Here is a 23960-nt window from a genome sequence, read left to right on the forward strand (position 1 = left end):
ATCCCGATTCCCAGCAAACTGTGCTCCAGATATGCTTTAAAGGCATAGTGTGTACACAGCCGTTGCCTAGCCTCCCATCAAACAAATCAGGATGAATACTCAATAAGCAGGTCATCTGGAAACAGCCCTAATGATGTCAAAGACATCTATCAAAATCCTGAATTGTGGCTCTTTGAACTCTGTAAAGAACTGTTTCAGGATTCTTTTGGGGGGCTGTGCTTCAAATGCACTTTAAATTTATACAGCCCAGGATCTGTTAATAACTGTGCTGCTTTACAAGGCCACTGATGAATCATACTGGAGCTATCCCAGTCAAACATTCTCTTTGTAAGAATACCAGCAACCAGTAAGTGCAGGTTTGCCCAATGGAAATTGAGCAATGGTCCACCTTCTGGCCTCCAGTGATTTTGGTTGTAATGTAGATGCACTGAAGATGGCTAATATTTTGTTTAGGATACTTTGCTGTGAGTTAGGTATGCCAGCCTTGGTTTAGGAGGCTGGAATGGGTGAAACAATGGAACTAGCCTTTGATATTTAATGCTGTTACTAATCGGTTATGGAAACTTCCTTTTTTGTTTTAAACTTAGTTTAGGAAGGACTACAAAGGTACAGCCATTTTTTAAAAAAGATCTCTGAATTTACTTTGTATTGACGTTATCCTGAAATCAATAATTGAGGAAATAGGTTTTTTCACCGCTGAAGTTCAAATTAAACTGCTTGTCTACTGAATCAGGCTGAAATCTGCTTCTGTATGCAGAGATGCATTAGCTCTAAGTACTTATCACATCTCTTTCTATCCCCTCCTGAAAGCAGTAAACTCCAAATAGTCATTTTCATTGTAATCACTATAAATTAAAAGTCACTGGTGTTTCAGTGGTAAATGTTTGTTTTCTGAAGTTTGCAACTTCACTGTAAAAGTAAAAATTGAAGTGAAAGAACCATAGCAAAAAGATAATTTTAAAACATACAACATCTTGCAACAACGGGCAGCAAAAAACTTTAAGCGATCTTCCAAAACCGTCTGCAATTTTCAAATGGTCCATGGAAAAATTTTTTTTAGAGCCACTGCCCTAGTACATGTGTTTTCATGCACATTTTAACCTAATATAGACATGTTGTATAATTTTATTTGGCTGGAGATCTGAACTGCAAAATTTGGAAAAGTTTGAATTTCAGTTCATGCATTGACTCAAGTAGTGTGAGGAAAAACGCAGCCCTCTCTCCCTGCTCCATGTTGGGTCTTCTTTAAAAAGAAGAAATGATCCTCAGTTTCTAAAGCCCCTTGAATTATTAGTTTCGATGCTTGAAATGTCAAAAAAAATACACTCATTTTTATGTATGGCAGGAAATAAATAAGTTTTCTAAAGAACATATGGAAATTTTGTTATGCAGGTCAGGTTAGGAGGGGAGTTGCAAGCAGATGGTATTGCCACAAGTGCAATTCTGCAGTCTTGTTATTTTTCTATTATCTCCAAACATGTTATGTTCTTGAAGATTTGTTGAGCAGTTGCTTTGCTCAGTTATACAGGCTGTTTTTGACCAGGGATGTCAACACTCACAAGGCGTGGGTTTTCTTGCTGGCTGTTCTTGGAGACGGAGTTCTGGCTCAAGATAGCCTTTTGGTCTGATACAGAAAGGGAATTATTTTATGTAATTTACAATAAGTGGAAGAACTAGTGGAAACAAATTAGGAGTACCCGACCTGACTGCTAGCATCAGGAAGTGCAAACGACAAGGCTATGAAAGGAAAAGAAGAAACAAGTTAATGGAAAGAGTGGAAAGTAAGTCTGAAAGAAATTAATGTTACCCGCTATAACTCTCAAAGCAGAAGAACTATGCAATAAAATTGCCGGGAAGAGCAATTCCAATGTAACTGAAAGCACTTTAGGGCAAAAATAAAAAAAATGTTCGGTACCTTGGGGAGAAGTCAATCTATAGATTAAAAAAGGGTGGCAAATTGGATTCATTTTGTAATCATCTTCTACTTGAAGCAAAATGTCTGAGGCAACAGTTGCAACAACTCGTTCCCAGGAAAAAATGTTGCAGAAAATCCAGTTGTGTAGATTAGAAATGAAACTATTCCAGCCCATTGGATATATTTAAATATATACTAGCTGTATTTTTAATGCATTGCATATATGGCTGTCCTCTTGAGTGATGGGTGAACTCTTCTCAGCTTGGAGATGCAGCCTATACTGGATGGCGTTGTGCTCCCCTTCAGAGATCAGGTCTGCAGTCTGATAGCGCTCTTGGACCCAGACTTACTCCTGGACACCCAAGTGGAAGTTGTAGCCTTTCCTTAGCATTAACTTGTGCACCAGCTGCACAATTTCTTGCATCATGCAGTTGCGTGGCAAGGTCCCACCCCCCACCCCAGTTGAATTAAGACACATGACTCAAGTATTTAAGGTTAATGGGCTAAAAAAGGCCACAACTTTATTGGTTACAGATGATGAGTGGTTTTGGCTTAGGCATTGGATCTAACCGACTATATCTGACTCCAGCCCATCTGCAGGGAGTCTGGGAAGGGTTAACAACCAGTAAGGGGAGTCCCAGCAGATGAACATGCTTTTTGTCACTCATGCTTTTGGTCACATAAAGATTGGACCGCTGCAATGCTCTACATGGGGTTGCCCTTGAAGATTATTTGAAAACTACAATTAGTGGCCAGTGAAAACATTGTCTTGAGAAACTGGGGAAGCAAGTGTGTTAACAGGTCACTGTCACTACAAGACCAGAGACTATAAATGACCGGTTGCCAGAGGTTTCATTTTTTAAAATGGCTGCTAGGCAGTTTATGCAATACCACTGGGGGAGCAGGAATGGGAAAAAAGAGATAAATCAAGGTTTCTAGGTGTGGCCAGGAAGCATGAATTTTAATGGCATTTAATTTCTGATTCACCCTCAAACCTGTGAACAAGTCAGAGATTGAAGTCAGACCAAAGATTGTAACCCAGGCTAACTGATTGTGTAAGCAAGCTCTAACAGTGCTACCCTACAACCCTTGTCTATTCAGAAGCAAGCCCCATTAAGTTCATTCAAGGTATTTGTGTACAGAATTACAGCCATAGTCACTAATCGGACTAACTGTCCAATTCTAAGCAAGTTTGCTTATCAAAAAGTAATTTCTTAATAAGTACATGTAGGAGTGCAGCCTGCCTTCATTCATTTTCTGGTACTCACTGTTGATGTGACAGAAAATCTGTAAAAAAACACACAAAGCGAGACATGCATAATCTAAAACAAGAAGACCACAACAGTTTTTGAGCTATTTTTCCATGAAATTCGCCAAAATACACACTTCCAACATGGATTGCCATATGTCCGGACATTCCAGCAATCTCCACTGTTTATGATGGCCGAATGTTGGCTATGTCTGGGAAATTCTGGATATATGGCAACCCTAGTTTTAAACTTTTAAGGAATTAGATATGCAATATATGCATCTACTTCATAGATGACATTTTGCCCTTTGTTTTTAAGAATGGACTCTTTTCCTTCCTTCCTTTCTTTCCCCTTTTGCACTCATTATTCAGAGCACTCTTTATTTTTAACAGTGACATTTTTCTTGTGAATAATGTTTAATGTAGATTTATTTCTTGCTATTTCTGGAATGTAGATAGAGGCTGTAGGGTTCTTTCACATTTCCTAACTCATTATAGCCAAAAGGTGATGCTGCTTGTTAATGCAGCAACCTTTTTAACAGCGAAGTTCTGGGCACCAACCTGGCTGAACTTGCAAACGGAAATGAGTTTTTTAGCCTCCATTTGAGTCCTTAGTGAATATCTGTCCACATCACAAAACCACAATAGCAGATAAGTGATGTCAGTCTCTGCACAGAAGAAGTCCAAATCTGGAATAGCAGGGGTGTTATAGGTCAAGACTGAGATACATTGCCAGAGCTCTGCAGGGAAGCCAGTGTAGCATCTGCTAACACTCTGACGGCTATTTTTAACTATGGCTTTCAATTCCATATTTATTTCGATAAATAGAAGAAGAATTCACTCCACGTTTACAAAAATTCCTTGCTATTCTGAAAGCACTTGCCATACTAAACAAGATGTGTATGAAGCCTGTTTATTGCAACCCTGCAATTTTAATTGTGATATTTGTAAAATCAGTCTTCTTAACTGGAGTATTTCCTGCACCAAACCTTTAGGATAGGGTGAGGTACAGATTAACACAAATACTGAACTGTGTGAGAGCCTTTGCCCTCTGCAGAAAAAAATCTTCATGAATATTCCATAGCAGTACAATGAATGACTAAACCTGGGAATCACAAAAGGCAGGCAAAGGTAGGTGTGATGTGTGTGTGTGTGAGAGAGAGGGGGGGGAGGAGTAGAACTACTAAAAATAATTGAGCAGAAATAGGGACGCGGGTGGCGCTGTGGGTAAAACCTCAGTGCCTAGGACTTGCCGATCGTATGGTCGGCGGTTTGAATCCCCGCGGCGGGGTGAGCTCCCGTCATTCGGTCCCAGCTCCTGCCCACCTAGCAGTTCAAAAGCACTCTTAAGTGCAAGTAGATAAATAGGGACCGCTTTACAGCGGGAAGGTAAACGGCGTTTCCGTGTGCTGCGCTGGTGCTGGCTCGCCAGCTGCAGCTTCGTCACGCTGGCCACGGCCTCTAGAGCGAGATGAGCATGCAACCCTAGAGTCGGACACGACTGGCCCATACGGGCAGGGGTACCTTTACCTTTACTTTATGTTGGAGAAAGTTGGAGGTACCACCAAACTAGGGATGTCCTGGTCAGCCCATCTGACTGGATTGCCCCAGCTACTCTGTGCGGTTTCCAACACATATAAGAACATAATAAAAATTAAACATTAAAAAACTTCCCTATCCAGAGCTGCCTTCAGATGTCTTCTAAAGGTTATATAGTTACTTATCTCTTTGGCTGGGGGGGGGATGTCACATAATCCATCCCCTCCAACATTTCTCCAACGAAAATAGGGACACTCTAAGGAGAAGTGGGATCAAATCAGAAACTGGGAAAGCTTCTGTAAATTTGTGACTGTGTTATCCTAAATATTATTACTTGTGGCCACTAGATGGATATTGTCAGGGAACTGCCATCAGCCCAGTCGCGAGAGGTGGAAGGGCAGTTGTGTTATAGGGAACCTCTGAAAGTCTTGCGAAGCAGTTCCTCCTCTGGTGAGGAGGAAAGCCCCACCTCCAGTGGGGAGGAGGTGTGGGACCAGGGGATGCTAGGGAGAGCCTCAACACCGACCCTGAGCAAGCTGGAGAGGAGGGAAGCACCCTTTTGCCAGCGCCCACTCTGTGCAGTAGGTTTTGGCGCAGGGAGGGAAGGAGAAGGTTGGGGGTCAAACGACTGTTATGCTGGGGGAGGTACAAGGACTGACCACTCCCAGATTCTGCTAGCGACTGAGCCAGACATGAACTTGCGACGCTCTTCACTGTAAATATTTTGCACTAAGAATAAAGCCTGGAAAAGACAGGTCAGAGTCTTGCCTGTTTGCTCTCGAGCAACCACACCATCATCTGACAGATATAATAAGGCTTGGTGGAGAATAGAGACCCTTCCTGGTAGGCCGATCCCAACGTCTTAAATTTGGCCCGCTAGTTATACTGAAAGTATGTGGCGATTCTTTAGCAGTGATCTCAGGTGTTGATCATAACCAGTTCCCTTCAACAGGTGGACTTGCAGCATTCTGCACCAGCTGCATCTTCCAAACTGGCCTTAAGGGCAGTCTCATATAGAGCAGAAATCTCTGTGAGGTTGCGAGGTTACTGGGCCTAGACCACCATGACCAAGCTACTTTGAAACAGGAACAGTTGCAGCTGCCATACCAACTGAAGCTGGCAAAAGCTGGTTTCCATCCCATTTCAGCTTTAACAACTGTAACTTCAAGAATGGGTGCCTAAGTTTGCTTCCCGCCCCTCCTTCCATTTTCCTCACATGTCATGTATTTTAGATTATAAGCCTGAGGGTAGCTATTATCTTTCTCCTGCTGGTCTTTTTAGCGCTCTCCAGGAGCCTTTTAAAGAGTGAGTGAGAAACGCTTTAAATAAATAAATAATCACTCATATCTCTATAACTAGGGGGTGGAAATGCCTTTAAATGGTGTTGAACTGAAGGCAGGATATAGCTGGTAGTAGGAAGCAATCTCCGATCGTGGGTATAAGGATTTTGATGTAGTTGAGAAGCACGACTGTGGGTGAGTGGGGCCACATGTGTGCACACATGCTGGGGGCACTCGCTTGATACACCATCACACCCCCACCATATGTGTGCTACATCATCACGCCCCTCTGGCATGATTATGTAGCGTGTGCCCTAAGGTATGCATGTGCAGCTGTGTCACACTTTGTGGGTGCCTGGCCCCCTCATTTAAAATGTGGGAGCCAGGCATCTAGGGCTCTGGGGACTGGGCACATACGCAGTTGTATTATAGGCCATGTTTTCAATAGTGCCCTACTTAAAAACACAACTGGGACCATTGAAAGAAAGAAATTGAACAATTGAACAAACCAATCCAGTACAGTGGTACTTTGGGTTACATACGCTTCAGGTTACAGACTCCGCTAACCTGGAAGTAGTACCTCGGGTTAAGAACTTTGCTTCAGGATGAGAACAGAAATCGTGCTCCGGAGCAGGAGGCCCCATTAGCTAAAGTGGTGCTTCAGGTTAAGAACCGTTTCAGGTTAAGAACAGACCTCCGGAATGAATTAAGTACTTAACCCGAAGTACCACTGTATTTAAGAACTGCCCTGGAGCAAATGACTCAGCATTGAGTTCTCTGTCTCCGACATGGGGTGGAGGTGGGGACTTCCGTAAGACTGCTAAGCTGCTTTGGGAACCTTGGGCAACAAAGAAGGGCAACACAGTCCAATTCAGTTTAGATACACTTGGAGAACAGGAGCAGATAAAGGGATTATCCCACTCACGGGAACGGAATGCGAGGAATGTTTAGGTAGTTAAGGGCAAACTGAAGGAAAAGGAATACAGATTCCTTGGTCAAGCAAAGCTCTGCAAAGTGTAAACAGAGGCACCTAACCCAACATGAGAGAATGGGAGAAGGGCCGTAACTCAGTGGTGGATCATCTGCTTTCCATGCAAAAGGTCCCAGGTTTAATCTCTGGTGTCTCAGGTAGCGCTGAGAAAGATTCCTGCCTGAAACAGCCAGTCAGTATAAACAGTATTGGACTAGATCAGCCTTTCTCAACCTGTGGGTCCCCAGATGCTGTTGAACTACAACTCCCATCACCCCTAGCTAGCAAGGCCAGAGCTCAGGGATGATGGGAGTTGTAGTCCAACAACATCTGGGGACCCGCTGGACTAGATGGACCAATGACCTGACCTGATTAAAAGCAGTATAATCAGTACTGTTTTTCCAGAGAAAGGTGCCAGAATGAACTTCCCTCTGAAGACCCACCCACTTTGGGCTCCAGGGGCAGGGGGTCTCCTTGCCAGCTCAGAGGCCTGTTGAGACTGCTCAGCTCAGGGAGGCTTCTGCACCTCAGCTAAGCAGCTTAATGCACATACGCCAGAGTGGCATTGGGACTTGATCAGCTGAGGAGCAGGGAGACTCCGGCCCCTCCTCTTGTTCAGTGGAGGTCTGCTTTCCCACACACCAGCTATTAGCTGGGAGGCTGAAGAGCCTCAGCAAAGCCCCTCTGCACTTCTGGCCCACGAGGAGACCCTCTCGGGAGCCCATAGACGATGTCCCCTTTGGGCTCTGGGGAAGGTCTCCTCAGGAGGTGCAGCAGGGCTTTGCTAAGGCTGATCAGGTCTCTCCCCACACTTCCAGGGCCTACTTGAGAGGTGCCAGAATGTCACTCTGACGTGTTCCTGTTGAAAAAAAAAGCCCTGAGCATAATAGCCCTTCAAATAGTCATGACTTTCCTCAAGAATTCCCACAGTGTCAATTCCACTTACCAAGGAACTCTGGGGAATGGGAACAGCAGGAGCACCCTTAACAAACCTAGCAACTCTGAACGCCTTTAACAAACATAGAATCATAGAATCATAGAGTTGGAAGAGACCACAAGGGCCATCGAGTCCAACCCCCTGCCAAGCAGGAAACACCATCAGAGCACTCCTGACATATGGTTGTCAAGCCTCTGCTTAAAGACCTCCAAAGAAGGAGACTCCACCACACTCCTTGGCAGCATCTGTTCCCAGGATTCTTTGGGGAAAGCCATGAGAGTTTAATATGGTATGACACTACTTTAAATGTTCAGTGCAGATGGGCCTTCAGTATAAAGCAGTTTTCTATGTTCCTGTGATTTCCTCTTTTTCTAAGAGGTCAGTTTTGAACTACTGCGTCTGATTTGGTTTTCACTTTAATATAACAAATGCCTTGTAAAATAATAAAATGTGGGGAAAGTACAAGAAGGGCAACCAGATTAAAACAAGGACTTGGAGGGATGTTGTTGTTGTTAGTGTGCTTTAAGACACACACACATACACACACACACACAATGATACCTCAAGGAGATACAAGATACAATTTCTGAAAATGCAGTAGGCTATTTGTCTCAGTAGAAAGGCTCAGAACAAGGGCACATGAGCTTAAATTAAGGAAGTCAGACAACTAAAAGCTTTCAGATTGAATTCCTTTGTACGCTCTGTGTATTACAGGGAATAAACTACCAGAAGCAACAGTACAAATAACTATCACTCATAGGCTGCACAGACTACACTGAAATGGCAGTCAGCAAAGAAAGTGATTTTCACGGATTCCATAATGTTTACATTGGGTGCAAAATGTAAACATTTTTAAAGACACGTAACAATTTTTTTGTATTGAGAACCTATGATGGAATATTCGATTAAACTTCGATTAAAAAATCAAACATTTGGAGTAGACATTTGAGCACATGCACCCATCCACAGCCACACCTCATGCAAGTCCTCTTCTGACAATTACTTGAGGTAACTAGTCTGTAAACAGAGTACCATACTAGAGACAAGAATTGGTACAACTGCCACAAATCGATAGAAAAGTTCTCATACGCTAATCTTAAATGTCCCATGGCTTTATTTCAGCTGGAACTCACCGGAACTCAGTTCCGGTACATCTCAGGTGGACGCCATTGCCAAGGGAGGCATTCCTGGTGAGTTTCAGCACCTCTTTTTGTAGAAAAACAGTACTTAGCATAACTGTTTAGGGTATGAGACCTTTGCTAGTCAGGGTCCAGAAACTGAAATCTCCATCTGGGAGCCAATAGGCCATAGCACCCATCCAAATGGGGGTCCTCAATTTGACCTATGTTATGGGGCAACCCTCAACCAAGAATCGAATCATCTCCTGAATCATTCAGGAGATGGGCCAGCTGATGCCAGATTCATACCCAATGCCTTTGCCAAAGCCCATTTACATCTGTAATCACTAAGAAGTTGTGGCCTATTTCAACCCAAATACTGATGTCTTGTGCCTGATTTCACGTCTGGTCGAGCCTGGCTGGGCTCCACACCTCCTGCAACTAGGTACTCAATCCCATCCCATTGCCCCTTCTCTCCATCACACACATTTATACCCAACATGGCTGTTTCATTTAGCTAGAATCAGAAGGAATCCGAGGGTCTTCTGGCGGTTCCCTCACTGTAAGAAGTGAGGTTATAGGGAACCAGGGAGAGGGTCTTCTCGGTAGTGGCCCCCGCCCTGGGGAACGTCCTCCTATCAGATGTCGAGAAAATAAACAACTAGCTGACTTTTAGAAGACATCTGAAGTCAGCCCTGTTTAGAGAAGTTTTTAATGCCAGATGGGCGGGGTAAAAATAATAAATTGTTGTTGTTGTTATTATTATTATTATTATTATTATTAAGGCAAGTTATGGCTGAATAAGGATTTTACTAGTGGCCAGGGTCAAGAGCTTCAATGCCCTGATTAACTCCTACCCCAGTTACTCATAATTAGGAGAAGCAGGATAAATTGTGCAAAATATGCACACTTGCATATGTTACAAAAGTTTGCAAAGTTCAGCAGGGCTTTTTTTCCATCTGGGACTCAGCGGACTTCAGTTCCAGCACCTTTCAGGTGGGTGCCATTGCCATTACAGTAGTACCTCAAGTTAAGAACTTAATTCATTCCAGAGGTCCATTCTTAACCTGAAACTGTTCTTAACCTGAAGAACCACTTTGGCTAATGGGGCCTCCCACTGCTGCTGTGCCACCGGAGCACGATTTCAATTCTCATCCTGAAGCAAAGTTCTTAACCCGAGGTACTATTTCTGGGTTAGCGGAGTCTGTAACCTGAAGCATATGTAACCCAAGGTACTACTGTATAAGAGAACAAGGGAGGCATTCATGTTGAGTTCCAGCACCTCTTTTTCCAGCAAAATAGCACTAGAGTTCAGCCATTTTTAAAAGAGAAACTTTACGATGGAAGTACATCTTACATCTACTTCCACTCCCCCCTCCCATTTTAGTATTCCATACCAGGCACCTGTTTCAACTACAGTATAGCGATCAAGGCCTTTTAGTTGTTTCACATCGCTGAAAATGTTCCTCTATCTCTTCCCCAGTGTATTAAAAGGTTGCTGGGATGAGGGGGGTTTTCAGTGGTGCAACAGGTTTGATTAAGAAGCCTCTTTCCCTTCCCTTCCCCTTCAAATTACAGTATTAGTGACTGTGTTGTCTGCAAGAAAAAAAACCCTATTCTAAAAAAAGAATCCCATAACTACACATAATGTGTCATTGTGCTCTGAGTTAACTTGGCACAGAATTTTGATATTGTAATACACTTGAATGCTGGCCAGGGCCCAGAGCTATAGAGCATCTTGCCTAGGTGCATAAAATCCCAGGTGTAGATTATTTTGTTTTTACACTACAAACAACAGATAAAAGTGTTCTAAATACTTGTTTACTTTTATATATTGACAAAAAACATTTTTATATATATAAAAATACTTAGTTCAGAAATATAAAGACCAAACATTCCAGGAAAGGGCTTGATAGCTTTTTATGGAATTTGTAGTCTATTGACTTTATAAGGATTTAGGCACTTTCCAAACATGTATATTTATTCAGCAGACCGTAGTGGCTTCAATGGAATCATTATAGCCCATCAGCGAAATGTGTCTTTTAGGCGCTTTTGCAGATGAATGAAAATGGATCTTTTTGAATAATAATAATAATAATAATAATAAGTCCAAAATTAAATGAGAGCAGATGCTTAGCTAAAAGGAAAGAAGATTCCTAGCAGCGTTTAATCCAAGTGGAAAGTAGAACCTCTGGTTTCTTAATCTAGCAATGCATTTGGATTCACTGATTTCAGAAGCCACAGTTAGTTAGAATACTGCTGCTGCTCCTTTTGACTCCTCGCTGTGACTGATGAATTGTAACCTATTTTATACAAACAAATGGGATGGTGTATGTATGTGGTGGTGGGGAGAAGATCCCAAATGCAGGTTCTATCCCCCCCCCAAAAAACCCTATGCATGTTCAGTACACAGTAGAAACAGGAGAAAGATACATGAAAACAAAAACAGAAGAAGTCAGTTCAAAGTGCTGGCTATATGGCTTAGGTTCAGGCTATCTGTGTCATGGAATTCTACTCAATATTGATCAGAGCAGATTCCAACATATAGTTAGCAGAGTAAAAACTTAAACACGTTGCAGGATTCAAAAAAAATAAAATAAAAAAAATAGACCAGAGGCAATTGTATTTCATCCAGCAGAGCTTTACTGCTATTGAAGGCAAATGAGCACAATGGTCACAAATCCAATACATTCAGGATTAGCACTGTCCATAAGAAATCGAGTTGCAGCAGACTTAACTTAAACTTACAATAACTTATAATAAGTCTAAAACCTTAACACTATATACAGAACACCACACCAGAAGGAAAAGAGATAGAAAGAGAAATTGAAATCCAGGCTCTTTCTGGCCTTCCTTTTAGAATCAGCATGACCTTGAGAGAAAGAGATAAGAGAACCAGCTTAAACCAGCTGTACTCAGCTTCTCTGAAGGAATAACCCAAACATCCTGAACCTTCTGCTTGTTTCTTTCACACAGAGAAGCTTCCAGAAGCCTCTTGAATGAATTAGAATAGGAAAGATCTCTACACATCAGTTCAATACTTTCTGCACTAAGAAATGCAAACTGACAATCTGTAATACAGTATGCTCTCATACAAATCCACTTGGGATCTGAGATTTTTTTTGGGGGGGAGGCCCATTTCCTTCTTGGTTTCTGCCCCCATACTTTTACATAAGATCCCACTTGGAATTGCTTTATATTGTTGAATCAAAAGCTGTCATCTGCGCTCCAGCCATCCTAGAATCATAGAATTGTAGAGTTGGAAGGACCCAAAGGGTCGTTTGGTTCAACCTCCTGCAATGCAGGAATCAAAGAATGACCATCCAACCTCTGTTTCAAAAGCTCCAGGGAAGGAGAGTCAACCACCACCCAATGGAGTCTGCTCCATTGTCAAACAGCTCTTACCACCAGAAAGTTGTTCCTGGTGTCGGGTCTGAATCTCCGTCCCTGTAATTTGAATCCATTGGTTTGGGTCCTCTGCTACCATTTCCTCTTCTTGACCTGGGGAAATGAACTCTGGTTAAGCCAGAGCATACTCAACACTGTCGCCTTCTCCTGGCCCCTGTGTGGTTTGCACAGGTTGCAGTTTGTACATGTTACAGAAGCTGCTAGTTAAGGTCCACATTTATTTAGGAGTGACAACAGGATGTCTATCTTCATGCCGTCATCAAATTAGACCTGTGCTACTAAGCAAGTCTATTGCTCTGTAGTAATTGTGGTAACCATGGAACCTTCTTCAACTATAGAGAAGATGCAGCAGTTACCATAGATACCTGGAGAGATAAATGCCGGCTTTTCAAAGGAGTCCGCTACGTGGCTTTGAAGGTAAGGTAATGACCAAGAGAACCTATTAGGGAATAGAGTTGATAGGGTTGCAATCTTCCTTGCTTTCTTCTCATCATAATGAGATCCATTTTCTGTGCAGGAATTTAACACTATAGATAACGGAGAGCATCGAAGACTGGCTTCTTCTAGGAATGAGAAAGAAAGGCGTAAACAGGCCTTCTTGCAGAAGAAATATATATAATTAATGATATAAATGGCCAAATGTCATATGGAAACACTTAACAATGAAAAGCTAAGATAAATGCGTTGGTTCCCCTGTGCTGAATATTCATCATAAACTTTGCACAGCTGCATTTCAAAATGCTAAGTGCTGTTATTTTACATAAAAGTGGATTATGTGTCTAGTTTATTTTTCATGTTCATTCTGTAACTTATGTGCTGAACAAGCTATTGCAAGTCAGCACAATAAATCTTGCTTTGCTATTTCCAGGTAGGCATTTTTCTCCTGACCTTGTAATCATAATAGCAAATGGCAAGTGATTTGTAGGGGATTACCATTTTAAAACAATAAACGGCGATGAGGAAAGAAACACGAGCAAAATGCAAGTTTGAAAGGTAAGTGCCTTGGATTTCATCTCTGTCGCTGACTCAATGCACTGGTGCAGAAAGAAGACTGTTTCTTTGATACCAACTTCTTGTTGAACACCACATGAGGAATTTAATTTAGCTTGGTCTTCATTTCTCCATCCACAAAATGGGGGTAGCTCTTTCCTACCGCCTCTCAAGAGCTATAGATAATGTTTTCAAATACAAAACAACTGATATGTGCTTATTTCTATGCAACTGAGTATCAGCCCATGGGCCGGTTACCTTAAAAACTCTTGGGGAATGCCCAGAAGGTGAACTCATCCATTCCAAATTCAGGTAGGTAGCTGAACAGTCAAAATTAATAAACAATTGTCCAGTAGCACCTTAGAGACCTTACTGGACAATTTTTTATCTATTTCACCCATTCCAAACTCATCATTTCCCCTCACTGCGAGAAGCCAAGTTACAGGGAACCAGGCAGAGGGCCTTCTTGGTAGTGGCGCCCGCCCTGTGCAATGCCCTCCCAACAGATGTCAAAGAAATAAACAACTATCTGACTTTTAGAAGTCATCTGAAGGCAGGCCTGTTTAGGGAAGCTTTTAAAGTTTGATGTTTTATCATGTATTTAATATTCTGTTGGGAGCTGCCCAGAGTGGCTGGGAAAACCCAGCCAGATGGGCGGGGTATAAATAAATTATTATTATTATTATTATTATTATTATTATTATTATTATTATTATCAAATCAGGATGCATAATACTGGGGTTTGTGTATTCTGCCATCCTCACACTCTCTGTCACTTGTACTGAACCCATGATTCTAGCGGAAGGGTGAACGTGGATTCCAAAATCCTGGACACAAACTTTGTGTTGATGCACACACTTAGCAAGTTGATATTCCACCCATACTCTGCTCTGCCCATTGATGAGAATTCATTAACTTTTTTTTTAATTGCATCTGATAAATTAATGTCTGAATAATTGTTCAGTGCAAGTCCAAAACCAGGGCATCTTCGTGGTGCATTGGGGCTCACCAAAAAGTCAAAGTCTTGTTCATGCCTTTGAAAGCATGAAAGCTCAATGTATAGAAGAGGAAAGTTGGATTGTGGTGTACTTCCTGTCCCTGCACCCATCTTCTTTGCATTCCTCAGAAGTTCTCTGATCAGAAAGCCATATGGACATAACTGTATGCACACAGACTCTTCTGTATGAGAACAGAAAAGAATTTGCCCATTGTGGAAGCTCTTTTCATAAAGGTTTGTGTTCTGTTGTGTGCACTGCACTTAGCGATGAATATCTTCAAACCTGGCTAGCAAAATGAAGTAAAAACATAGTAGGTTTTTACTTGTTTCAGGTCTGTTGTCATAAATGAGAGAGCTTTGTCCTTAATGTAGGCTTCTTTTGAATTTGTGAATATAGGTGATATGACGTGAAATGAAAGAAACTGACATTTATATGTGGATTATAGCCACAGTTCTAGGGGAGAAGTAATTTGTTGTAGACATTTGCTTTCCAATTCCTGTGAATCAAGAAACGTGGAGTTACAGATTCACATTTGTGCCCATTGATGACCATATTTGTCACGATAAACAGCGTATCTGTTTCTGTTTGTGTGCATTTGTACATGGGAAACAGGACAAGGAAAGAGGTTTGGTAAACAGCGGGGACACTTTAACATTTGAGCATCTGTAATGATCTTCTGTGTAACATTGCGATGAAGTAACAGGAAATTTACTGTTGTGAAAATGGGCCTCTTTTAAGCTGGTGGAGAATGGAATTTGTTGCCTGCTTAATAGTCACTGCAAAATGGTGAATTGGATGCACAAAAATAATTTAACTCAACTGTAACTCATCTCAAATTTCATACCTGCAAGCTTGGAAGTTAGATGTGCAATGTTCTTTTTTCTTTTCTTTGTTTTGAAGTTTGCATGACAAGCTAATTAAGGCCATTTTGCTTAATAAATCAACCTTGATTAGGGAAGACTAATCATATTTTAGTTCATCGTTAAGTGGTGCAGTTTAGACAAAGCAATGAATAAACAGAAAAGAACAAGTGCCTAAAAACCCTTAATGATCAATGCCTGTGCTTCATGGGTAACACAACTGTTTATAAATGATAATAAAATTTGGAATGTAAATAATTTCAAACAACTGAGTCGATATGTTTACCTCATTAACGAAGCATAATGGTGTACAATCTGGAATACAAGGAAAGAGATTAGGGTGATGGAATGTGCTTCCTAGCGTTTTTAATATGGGTCAGTTAGGGATGGGGTATTAATCTTCCCAGGCAGAGACTCTAAAGTATTGCCAAGGCTGTTTTTATTAATTCCGGTTTGTCCTCAGGCAATAATTCAGCCAGTTAGTTTTAAATCTGAGCACTCATTTGTAAATCTAGCAAATCAGGTGGCGGTGTTAACATTTATTTATTGCTTTGCTAATCTTTATCTGTATTCCTTGTAAAACTAGAGATTCTAGAAAGGCCTTCAGGGGAGCTATATGCTGATTTACAGCACCAGAGGATCTGATCATTTTTCTTATTACATACCAATCTCGCTTCCCAGATAAATTTTCTAGCTCTGTTCAAGTCACTGGCTGCCAGCGAAGTCCAAGCGAAAGCAGAAACCAGTCCTCCACTGCAATCTTTGGTTTCCAATTTAATTACTTTTTTAAAAAAGCTTTTACCCTATGGTAGGTGATGACTATAATCTCTCTGCATGTTACTTATTTATTTAGATTTATAGCCTATTCTACTTGCAGCTACAGCTTAGTAGTAGACGTGTCAATACATAAAACCCAAGTTAGTTCCCATAGTTGTCAAATATTATAGCCCAAATCTAGTGATGGCAGAAGTTAGCTTGCATGCAGAGTATCACCCAAGCAGCAAAGTTCTCTTCTCCCCCATTTCATGGCATGTTCAGATGCAGAGACCTCCCCCCTAAATAAATTCACACTTGACTCAAATTTTAGTTTTAGTTTTTGGCAGAATTTTGGCCACAACTTTATTGATTACAGAAGGTGAGTGGTTGCATTGGCTCTGGTTCGGCTAGCTCCCTGCACTCTTGTGGGCAGCGCTGACCCAGGGCACCAGCACAGGTCAGCCAAGGGTGAACACCTGGGTAGGTGAAAAGCCAGGAACAGGCTATGTTCACCACCCAGATGCCCCCCTGGACTCAGGCATGGGCACAGCCCCCTCTTGGGGGTTGACCAAACCAGTTGAGTCCCTGGATTCCTTTAACTGAATACCCATCACATAGGGATGGCCAGACTGCTCTCGCATCTCTATCACCTGAACCAGTGCCTTTCTGCAACCTTGCAAGTTGTGACAATTTGCTACGTGGCAGGCAAAACCCAAATGGCAACAGCCAAGTGGGGAAATTCCTGCCATGCCCCTGTCCCAATGACAGACGACACACGACGGCATAGCAAGGTCAATCGCAAAAGCCCTAAAATTAGGGAGAGGTGGGCAGGTGTTCCGAATGCACGAGCCAAAAGAGGAAGTTCTGGGTCACATGCATGGTTTTATATAGGTCCCTTGATCCATTTAGACTGCGCCCCATTGGCCAGATTGAACCCAACATCAAGGGACCTACCAATCAGGTGTTATGGCTAACCAATCCAACCCACCCACAACACAGGGGGTCAGTCTCCAGGTCTCACTGCAACACGTGCCCTCTTGTAGGGAGGACATGATTTATTGAAACAGTATCACATGCACATAGAGTAAGCTAGACCCATGGCAGCAAATAAGACCCGAAGAAACTCATGTTAGAACAAATCTTCCAAATCAGGTCTGGATTAAGACCTTTGAAGGCCTTAAGCCATGGGTTGGCAAACTAAGGCTCAGGGGCCAGATCCAGCCCAATCGCCTTCTAAACCTGGCCTGCAGACTGTCTGGAAATCAGCATGTTTTTACATGAGTAGAATATAAATGTTTATTTAAAATGCATCTCTGGGTTATTTGTGGGGGATAGGAATTCGTTCATTTTTTTTTCCAAAATATAATCCAGCCCCCCACAAGGTCTGAGGGACCTTGTTTAAAAAGTTTTCTGACCCCTGCCTTAAGCACTTAAAAGATTTGGCTGGCCCCCTCTATCTCTTAATTCAAAATGTAAACCGTAAAATAAAATAAAAAATTCAAAATGAAACAAACCCTACAGTAAGATGGAAAGTAATGTTTATTTTTGTATACTTCCACTTTATTTATATTTGAAAAAAATTCTCCAACTTTTTCTAACTTTGAACAGATCCTCAAGACTAATCTTTTAGTTGCACATCTGCTTCTATACTTACTGTAGTAGAGATAAGGCACCCAGCCTGCCTTGTTGCATAGTTGTTCTGTTGGGATTTTTAATATACTTCAGCTGAGAAAATGAACATTCAGCTGAGCAATTTTTGACCATTAATGTTAAAAATCCAGCAATGGAAAATTTCTGTGCTGCCCCCTCCCTCCATTGATGCCCCAAGTACATCCCTATTTTGCTTAATGGTTGATTCAGCCCTGCTCCGAATACATTCAAAATGCTGGTTCTAATATCCAGATGTCCGCAGGTGCTGCCTCTTTTACTTTCTTATTTCCCTGCTTCCTCTCTCACATCACTTAGTCTCACCATGTTGCTGCCTTTGCCACCACCATCTTCTTACAAGGAGAAAGTATCATTGATTTATCCAGGCTTTGGCTTAAGCATTCAAAGGTTAAACTGCATTAAAATGCATTTATGTGTTTCAGCTGAAGGATGTGTGTTTGTGTATCATACCCTCAGGTGCAGAGATGTACCATTTTTACCAACCGTTTTTTTTATTAAAAAAAGGAAAGAAAAGGCCAATCTATAATAATTTTGTGGCAATTGCTGTGCATTTGATAGGCGCTTTCTTTCATGCCTGAAATGATCTTGGCTCCTAATCACTAAACTAATGAGATTTACACAGTGACCAAGAGTACTATAATAATATTATAAGGAGAAAAAAAATCTGATGCAGATTAATTAGTATACCTCAGCGGGAATGCTAATGGGTAAAAATAGGAGGGTAGCGGGGGAGAAATGAGAAGAGTTGTGCAGTACCTCTTACAGGCATTGTGAGGCAAAATAAAATATTGTTACAAAATTGTGTGTCACCCCCCACTCTCTGCAAGATCCATGAGGGTTCCAGGCCCCTACCCAGAATTGAGACACAGCGGAGACTGTTGTAAATGGAGGGAGTCCAGATCTTACAGCATGGTCATTTCAAGAGGGGCTTGTCTCCCACAGCAGTGCAGCCAGCCTTCAGCCAACCTGCCCAAGATGGATCTCAGTTTTCTCTCTCTCCTCCTCCTCCACTTCCCCCCCTCCCGAGAAGACCATGCTAAAAAACTCCCTTTTCCCATCACCTCCCACTCAGTTACCCTGAGAACCTTCCAACCCCACTGTCTCTGTTGGAACTTTGGAACAAAGGGACTGGACAGTTCTCTTGCATTGCTAATGGACTTCGATGGCCCTGTATTGTTTCTTAATGGCCCTAGCTTGGCTAGGTCGTTTTTTTGCATAGGCTAGCTCAGGAATTCCTCTGCAACTTATATTTCTCCCTTCACATCCCAAATAATCAAACTCCTACCATTTATTAATGTCTAGGGTTGGGTGGGTGGGTGCAAATGTATAACAGTATACTACTGGGCCAGGTTCACAACTCTTGTGTTAATATACAAAGGCCAAAACAGCTTAGGTCCAGGATATCTTAAGGACAACCTCACTCCTTATATCCCAGCTCAATCCCTGAGATCATGTGGAGGAAGACTGTTAGATGTCTCCCGTTTTTTCAGAAATCTGAGTGGCTTCAACTAGAAGCCAGGCATTTAATGTTGCTGTGGAATATCCTTCCAGAAGAAATTTGGCTGCCATCCTCATTATTGACTTTAAGGCATCTCTTGAAGATCTTTTTATGTCAACAGCCTATGTAGCTGTTTAAACTCTATTGATTAGCCAGTCATTTTAATCATGGTGTTGCATTAACATTATTTTAAGTTTGATTGTGTATATTGTACGCCACATTGCTATTTTATATATAAATATTTTTATAAATAAATAAAATACAGATAGCAAAGAAATTTGTATATGAAAATGGAAAGTATATGATGACACTCTCCCAGCATTTCACAAATGAAAATGGGGATATGCTTGGATATGTCACATGGACATTTAGGTAGAGAAATCTGTTTAATTCCTTTTAAAAAATTTATTTATTTATTTATTTATTTATTTTACAAGTATAAAATTATAACAATGCAACCATATACATCCCAGTTTCAAATCTTCCATACCTGGGTAAGGTAATTGAGAGAGCGGTTGCTGAACAGCTTGGTAGGTGTCTGGAGGAAACATCGGCATTAGATCCATTTCAGTCCGGTTTCCGTCCTGGTTTTGGGATGGAGACGGCTCTGGTTGCCCTAACAGATGATCTCCGTAGAAAACTGGATCGAGGCGGGTCAGGACTGCTGATCCTTTTAGATTTGTCAGCAGCCTTTGACATGGTCGATCATGATCTTCTGGACCACCGTCTCGCAGACGTGGGGATACAGGGCATAGCCCGTAACTGGTTGTGCTCTTTTATCTCTGGTCGGGGACAGAGGGTGGCACTAGGGAGGGAAATGTCATCGCACCACTCCTTGGTGTGTGGAGTGCTGCAGCGCGCAATTCTCTCTCCGATGCTTTTTAACATCTTTATGCGCCCCCTTGCCCAGATTATCCGGAGCTTTGGGCTGGGCTGTCACCAATATGCTGATGACACTCAGCTCTATCTGCTGATGGATGGCCACACCGACTCGGCCCCGAACACACTGACCAGATGCTTGGAAGCTGTGGCTGGATGGTTTCGTGGGAGCCGATTGAAACTAAATTCTTCGAAGACAGAGGTCCTATGGCTAGGTCGGGATGGCATGGGGATGAGGGACCAACTCCCTTCTCTTGTGGGGGCCCAATTAGTGCCATTGCCTTCCGTTAAGGGTTTGGGTGTAATCCTTGATGCCTCCCTTTCCATGGAGGCGCAAGTTACAGCAACAGCCAAGGCGACATTTTTCCACCTTCGCCGCATCAAGCAGTTGGTCCCTTACCTTTCCCGCCCCGACCTGGCCACAGTGATCCATGCGACGGTCATCTCCAGGCTTGACTACTGTAATTCGCTCTACGCGGCGCTGCCCTTGAAGCTGTCCCAGAAACTCCAGCGGGTACAGAATGCTGCAGCAAGGCTCCTCACGGGGTCTCTGCCATGGGAGCATATTCACCCAGTGCTTTTCAAGCTGCACTGGCTCCCGGTGGAGTACAGGGTCAGATTTAAGGTGCTGCTTTTGACCTTTAAAGCCCTTCACGGCCTAGGACCCTTGTACCTACGGGACCGCCTCTCCTGGTATGCCCCACGGAGAGCCTCAAGGTCCATAAATAACAACACCCTAGTGGTCCCAGGCCCTAAGGAAGTTAGATTGGCTTCAACCAGAGCCAGGGCCTTTTCAACTCTGGCTCTAGCCTGGTGGAACGCTCTGCCTCATGAGACCAGGGCCCTGCAGGATCTGATTTCTTTCCGCAGGGCCTGTAAGACAGAGTTGTTCCACCTGGCCTTTGGCTTGGAGCCAATTTGATTCCCTCCCTCCCTCTCTTTCTTTTTTCCTTTCCTTCTCCTCCTGCGATGAGGCTACATTTTAATATTTTAATGTTCCATTATTTTAATGTTGTATTTTATTTTTGTTTTTAAGTTGTAATCATTCATCTTGTTTTTATTATTGCTTGTAAGCCGCTCTGAGCCCGGCCTTGGCTGGGGAGGGCGGGGTATAAATAAAATATTATTATTATTATTATTATTATTATTATTATTATTATTATTATTTAAAGATTCCTCCAAATCTCTGGACTTCCCGCCTTCCCCTCAGTGGGTCCTATTAATCTTTTCTACTGCATCTTTTTCAATATCCATATTTTATATAACTCTATTACAGTGGTACCCCGGGTTACAAACACCTTGGGTTTCAAACACTTTGGGTTACAGACACCGATAACCCGGAAGTAGTACCTTGGGTTAAGAACTTTACCTCAGGATGAGAACAGAAATTGTGCGCCGGCGGCAGCAGGAGGCCCCATTAGCTGAAGTGGTACCTCAGGTTAAGAACGGTTTCAGGTTAAGAACGGACCTCCAGAACGATTTAAGTTCGTAACCAGAAGTACCACTGTATCTCCATAGTACTTGCTACATTATAAGTGTTAGTGCAATCCCGCTAACGTTTTCACCTGCTTACTGTAGTCTCTAAGATAAATTATAATTTCCCCCCCATTCTTTGTTAACATTTTGGTCTTCTTGGTTCCTGAGCTTTCTAGGCAGTTTCGCATAGTCCAACAGTTTAATTTGCCATTCTTCTCTGGTACGGACTTTATCTTCTTTCCATCTCTGGGCTAATAACATCCAGGTGGCTGTCATCGCATACATTAAAAGTATTTCCTGCTCCCTTGGAATATCTGCATCTATAATTCCTAAGCATCTGGTTGTTGTGTGTGTGTTTTTTTTTCTTTCAAAAGTTAATTAAAACGTTTTTTTAATCTCATTATATATCATTTCCCAGAATGCTTTTACCACCTTTCAAGACCTCTACATATGATAAAAGGTGACTTCCCTTTCTTTACATTTCCAACAGATATTTGTACCTGTCTTATACATTTTTGCTAACTTACTGGGAGTCAAGAGAGGAATGTGTCTGCTTCCAATCCCATGTCACATTCACATAATTACAAAAGTGGGCCTATCCCATAATTCTGTTCCATTCTGTCTCTGATCTATTTTAAAGAAAACATTTCATAATATGTATTTAAATAAACACTTTAATGCTAATTTAATCCCTCTCCAAATAATATATTTACATGCATCTTTTGATATGGTTAAACTGCTGAGAACTGTATCACAACATTCAGGTAAATGCAGTGCACATAGCTAAGTTCTGATCCCCACATTAGTTCTGGATGTGTGGATCTGGTCATCTCTTATGGAATTAACAAAGGTTGAATTCCTCAAGCAACAGACCTATCCTCGCACAAAAGATCCCTGCCTGCCCGTCTCACTCAAATACTATTATACTTTGCCAAAGGCTCTTTTACCTTGGATTCATTTGCAATGAAACAGCCTGTTCTGCCCTACATGTGGAAGCAGAGTGCATTAGTGAATGACCATAACAGTTTACTGTTTTCGACTTAAGAATGTTTAATAGAATATCTAATCTCATAATAGATTTTTGTTCTTCCGACTTTCGGCATCCAGGGCAGAAATAGGTTGCTTCTCTAAATGAATACGGTGTACACCAGGTAGAGAAAAGCCTTTAGCAATGGGTAGGATACACTGTGTGATGTTTGGCATTCAGATGAGCATCTAGCCTTGGAGGAAAGAATGGAGCAAAGCTGTGGACTGAGAGACACTACAGATAACTTATAATACTGATTTGTATCTGGGGCATTTGTGAATAATAATCGCAGTCAGTCACAGATCTTGATATATGTAAAAAACAAAACAAAACAAAACCCTAAATCATCTTCTTATTCCAGAAGAAAAACATCAATAGATACATCAGCTGATCTGAAACAATGCAACAGTGGCATTGCTTTCATTTCAATACAAATGAGAGGCTTTTGGATGGAGTCCAGGTATGCATTTATTCTTACTAAAAGTGGAAAGGGAATTTTTTTGGGGGGGAGAGGGGCTATGATGGGTATCCAGTCTTGCAAAAATAAGTGGGATGATAGTTGGGGGTTGGAGGTTACATAGGAAAGTATGCTGTCCACTTTACACAGACGATGTCAGAGACAGTGCTGAGGAGGGCTGCCCTGTGGAAGAATGGTGGGAGCCTCCCCCTCCCCCTGATCCTGATCCAGATCCTGAAGCTTCCCAGGAGCAGGAGGACAGTATAGATTTGGAACAGTGGTTTCCAGAGGGACATAGTTCAGAAGGCAGAAGCTGGGAAATACTGGATGGGGAACAGCTAGGAGAAGAAACACTGGGAGAGAGGGGGTTAACAGATTTACTGTCTCTGGAAAGCATTCATCTGCTCTCCCCACAGTCAAGAAGAGCTGAGAAAGTGGCAGAACAGAAAGCACACAAGCACAGAGGGGACAAGCTCAAATTACAGGACGTAGCCGCGATGTGGACTAATAGGGATGGAAGGAGGTGGGATTCTTAATTGGGAGCACCGCCATTTCTAGGAGATGGGTTCTTTGTTCTCTTGTTGTGATTATTAAACTTTCTAGCTAGTAAGAAGACTCCTTTTCCTTTGTTCTGTTTATCTATTGCCACGGAGGGAGGAAGCTGATTCCCTGAAGCCTGACAGATGAGCATTGGCTCTCCAGAGTAGGGTTTCAGTCAGGAATTATTCCCAGCCCTTACTGGAGATGTCAGGGGAAACTGAGACTTTCTGCACGAAAGGCATGTGTTCTGTCACTGAGTTATGACCCTTCCCCAAACTGAACCAAATTCCACAAATAGTTGCGGAAACTGAGGTGTATGCTCCACAGGTGACAACATTTTTCATTTCAGTTTATTTGCAGTCAAGTCAAAGCAGACTGTCTTCCATTCAGAGATC

The 23960-nt window shown here is 42.2% G+C and overlaps 1 protein-coding gene across 1 annotated transcript; it reads left to right on the plus strand.

Moving 5' to 3' along the window:
* Positions 1-19786: 19786 nt before the first annotated feature.
* On the plus strand, positions 19787-21212 carry LOC128423322 (uncharacterized). The gene is made up of 2 exons (XM_053408366.1): positions 19787-19840; positions 20097-21212. Exon 2 carries the CDS (start codon positions 20160-20162, stop codon positions 20985-20987), a length of 828 nt encoding a protein of 275 aa, XP_053264341.1. The 5' UTR covers positions 19787-19840; positions 20097-20159; the 3' UTR covers positions 20988-21212.
* The last annotated feature ends 2748 nt before the right edge of the window (positions 21213-23960 follow it).

This window comes from Podarcis raffonei, chromosome 11 (genome assembly GCF_027172205.1).
Source record: "Podarcis raffonei isolate rPodRaf1 chromosome 11, rPodRaf1.pri, whole genome shotgun sequence".
Lineage (NCBI taxonomy): Eukaryota > Metazoa > Chordata > Lepidosauria > Squamata > Lacertidae > Podarcis > Podarcis raffonei.

Excerpts from the sequence above, each read along its gene's own strand:
- LOC128423322 (XM_053408366.1), top strand. The coding sequence starts at position 20,160 with ATGGATGGCCACACCGACTCGGCCCCGAACACACTGACCAGATGCTTG.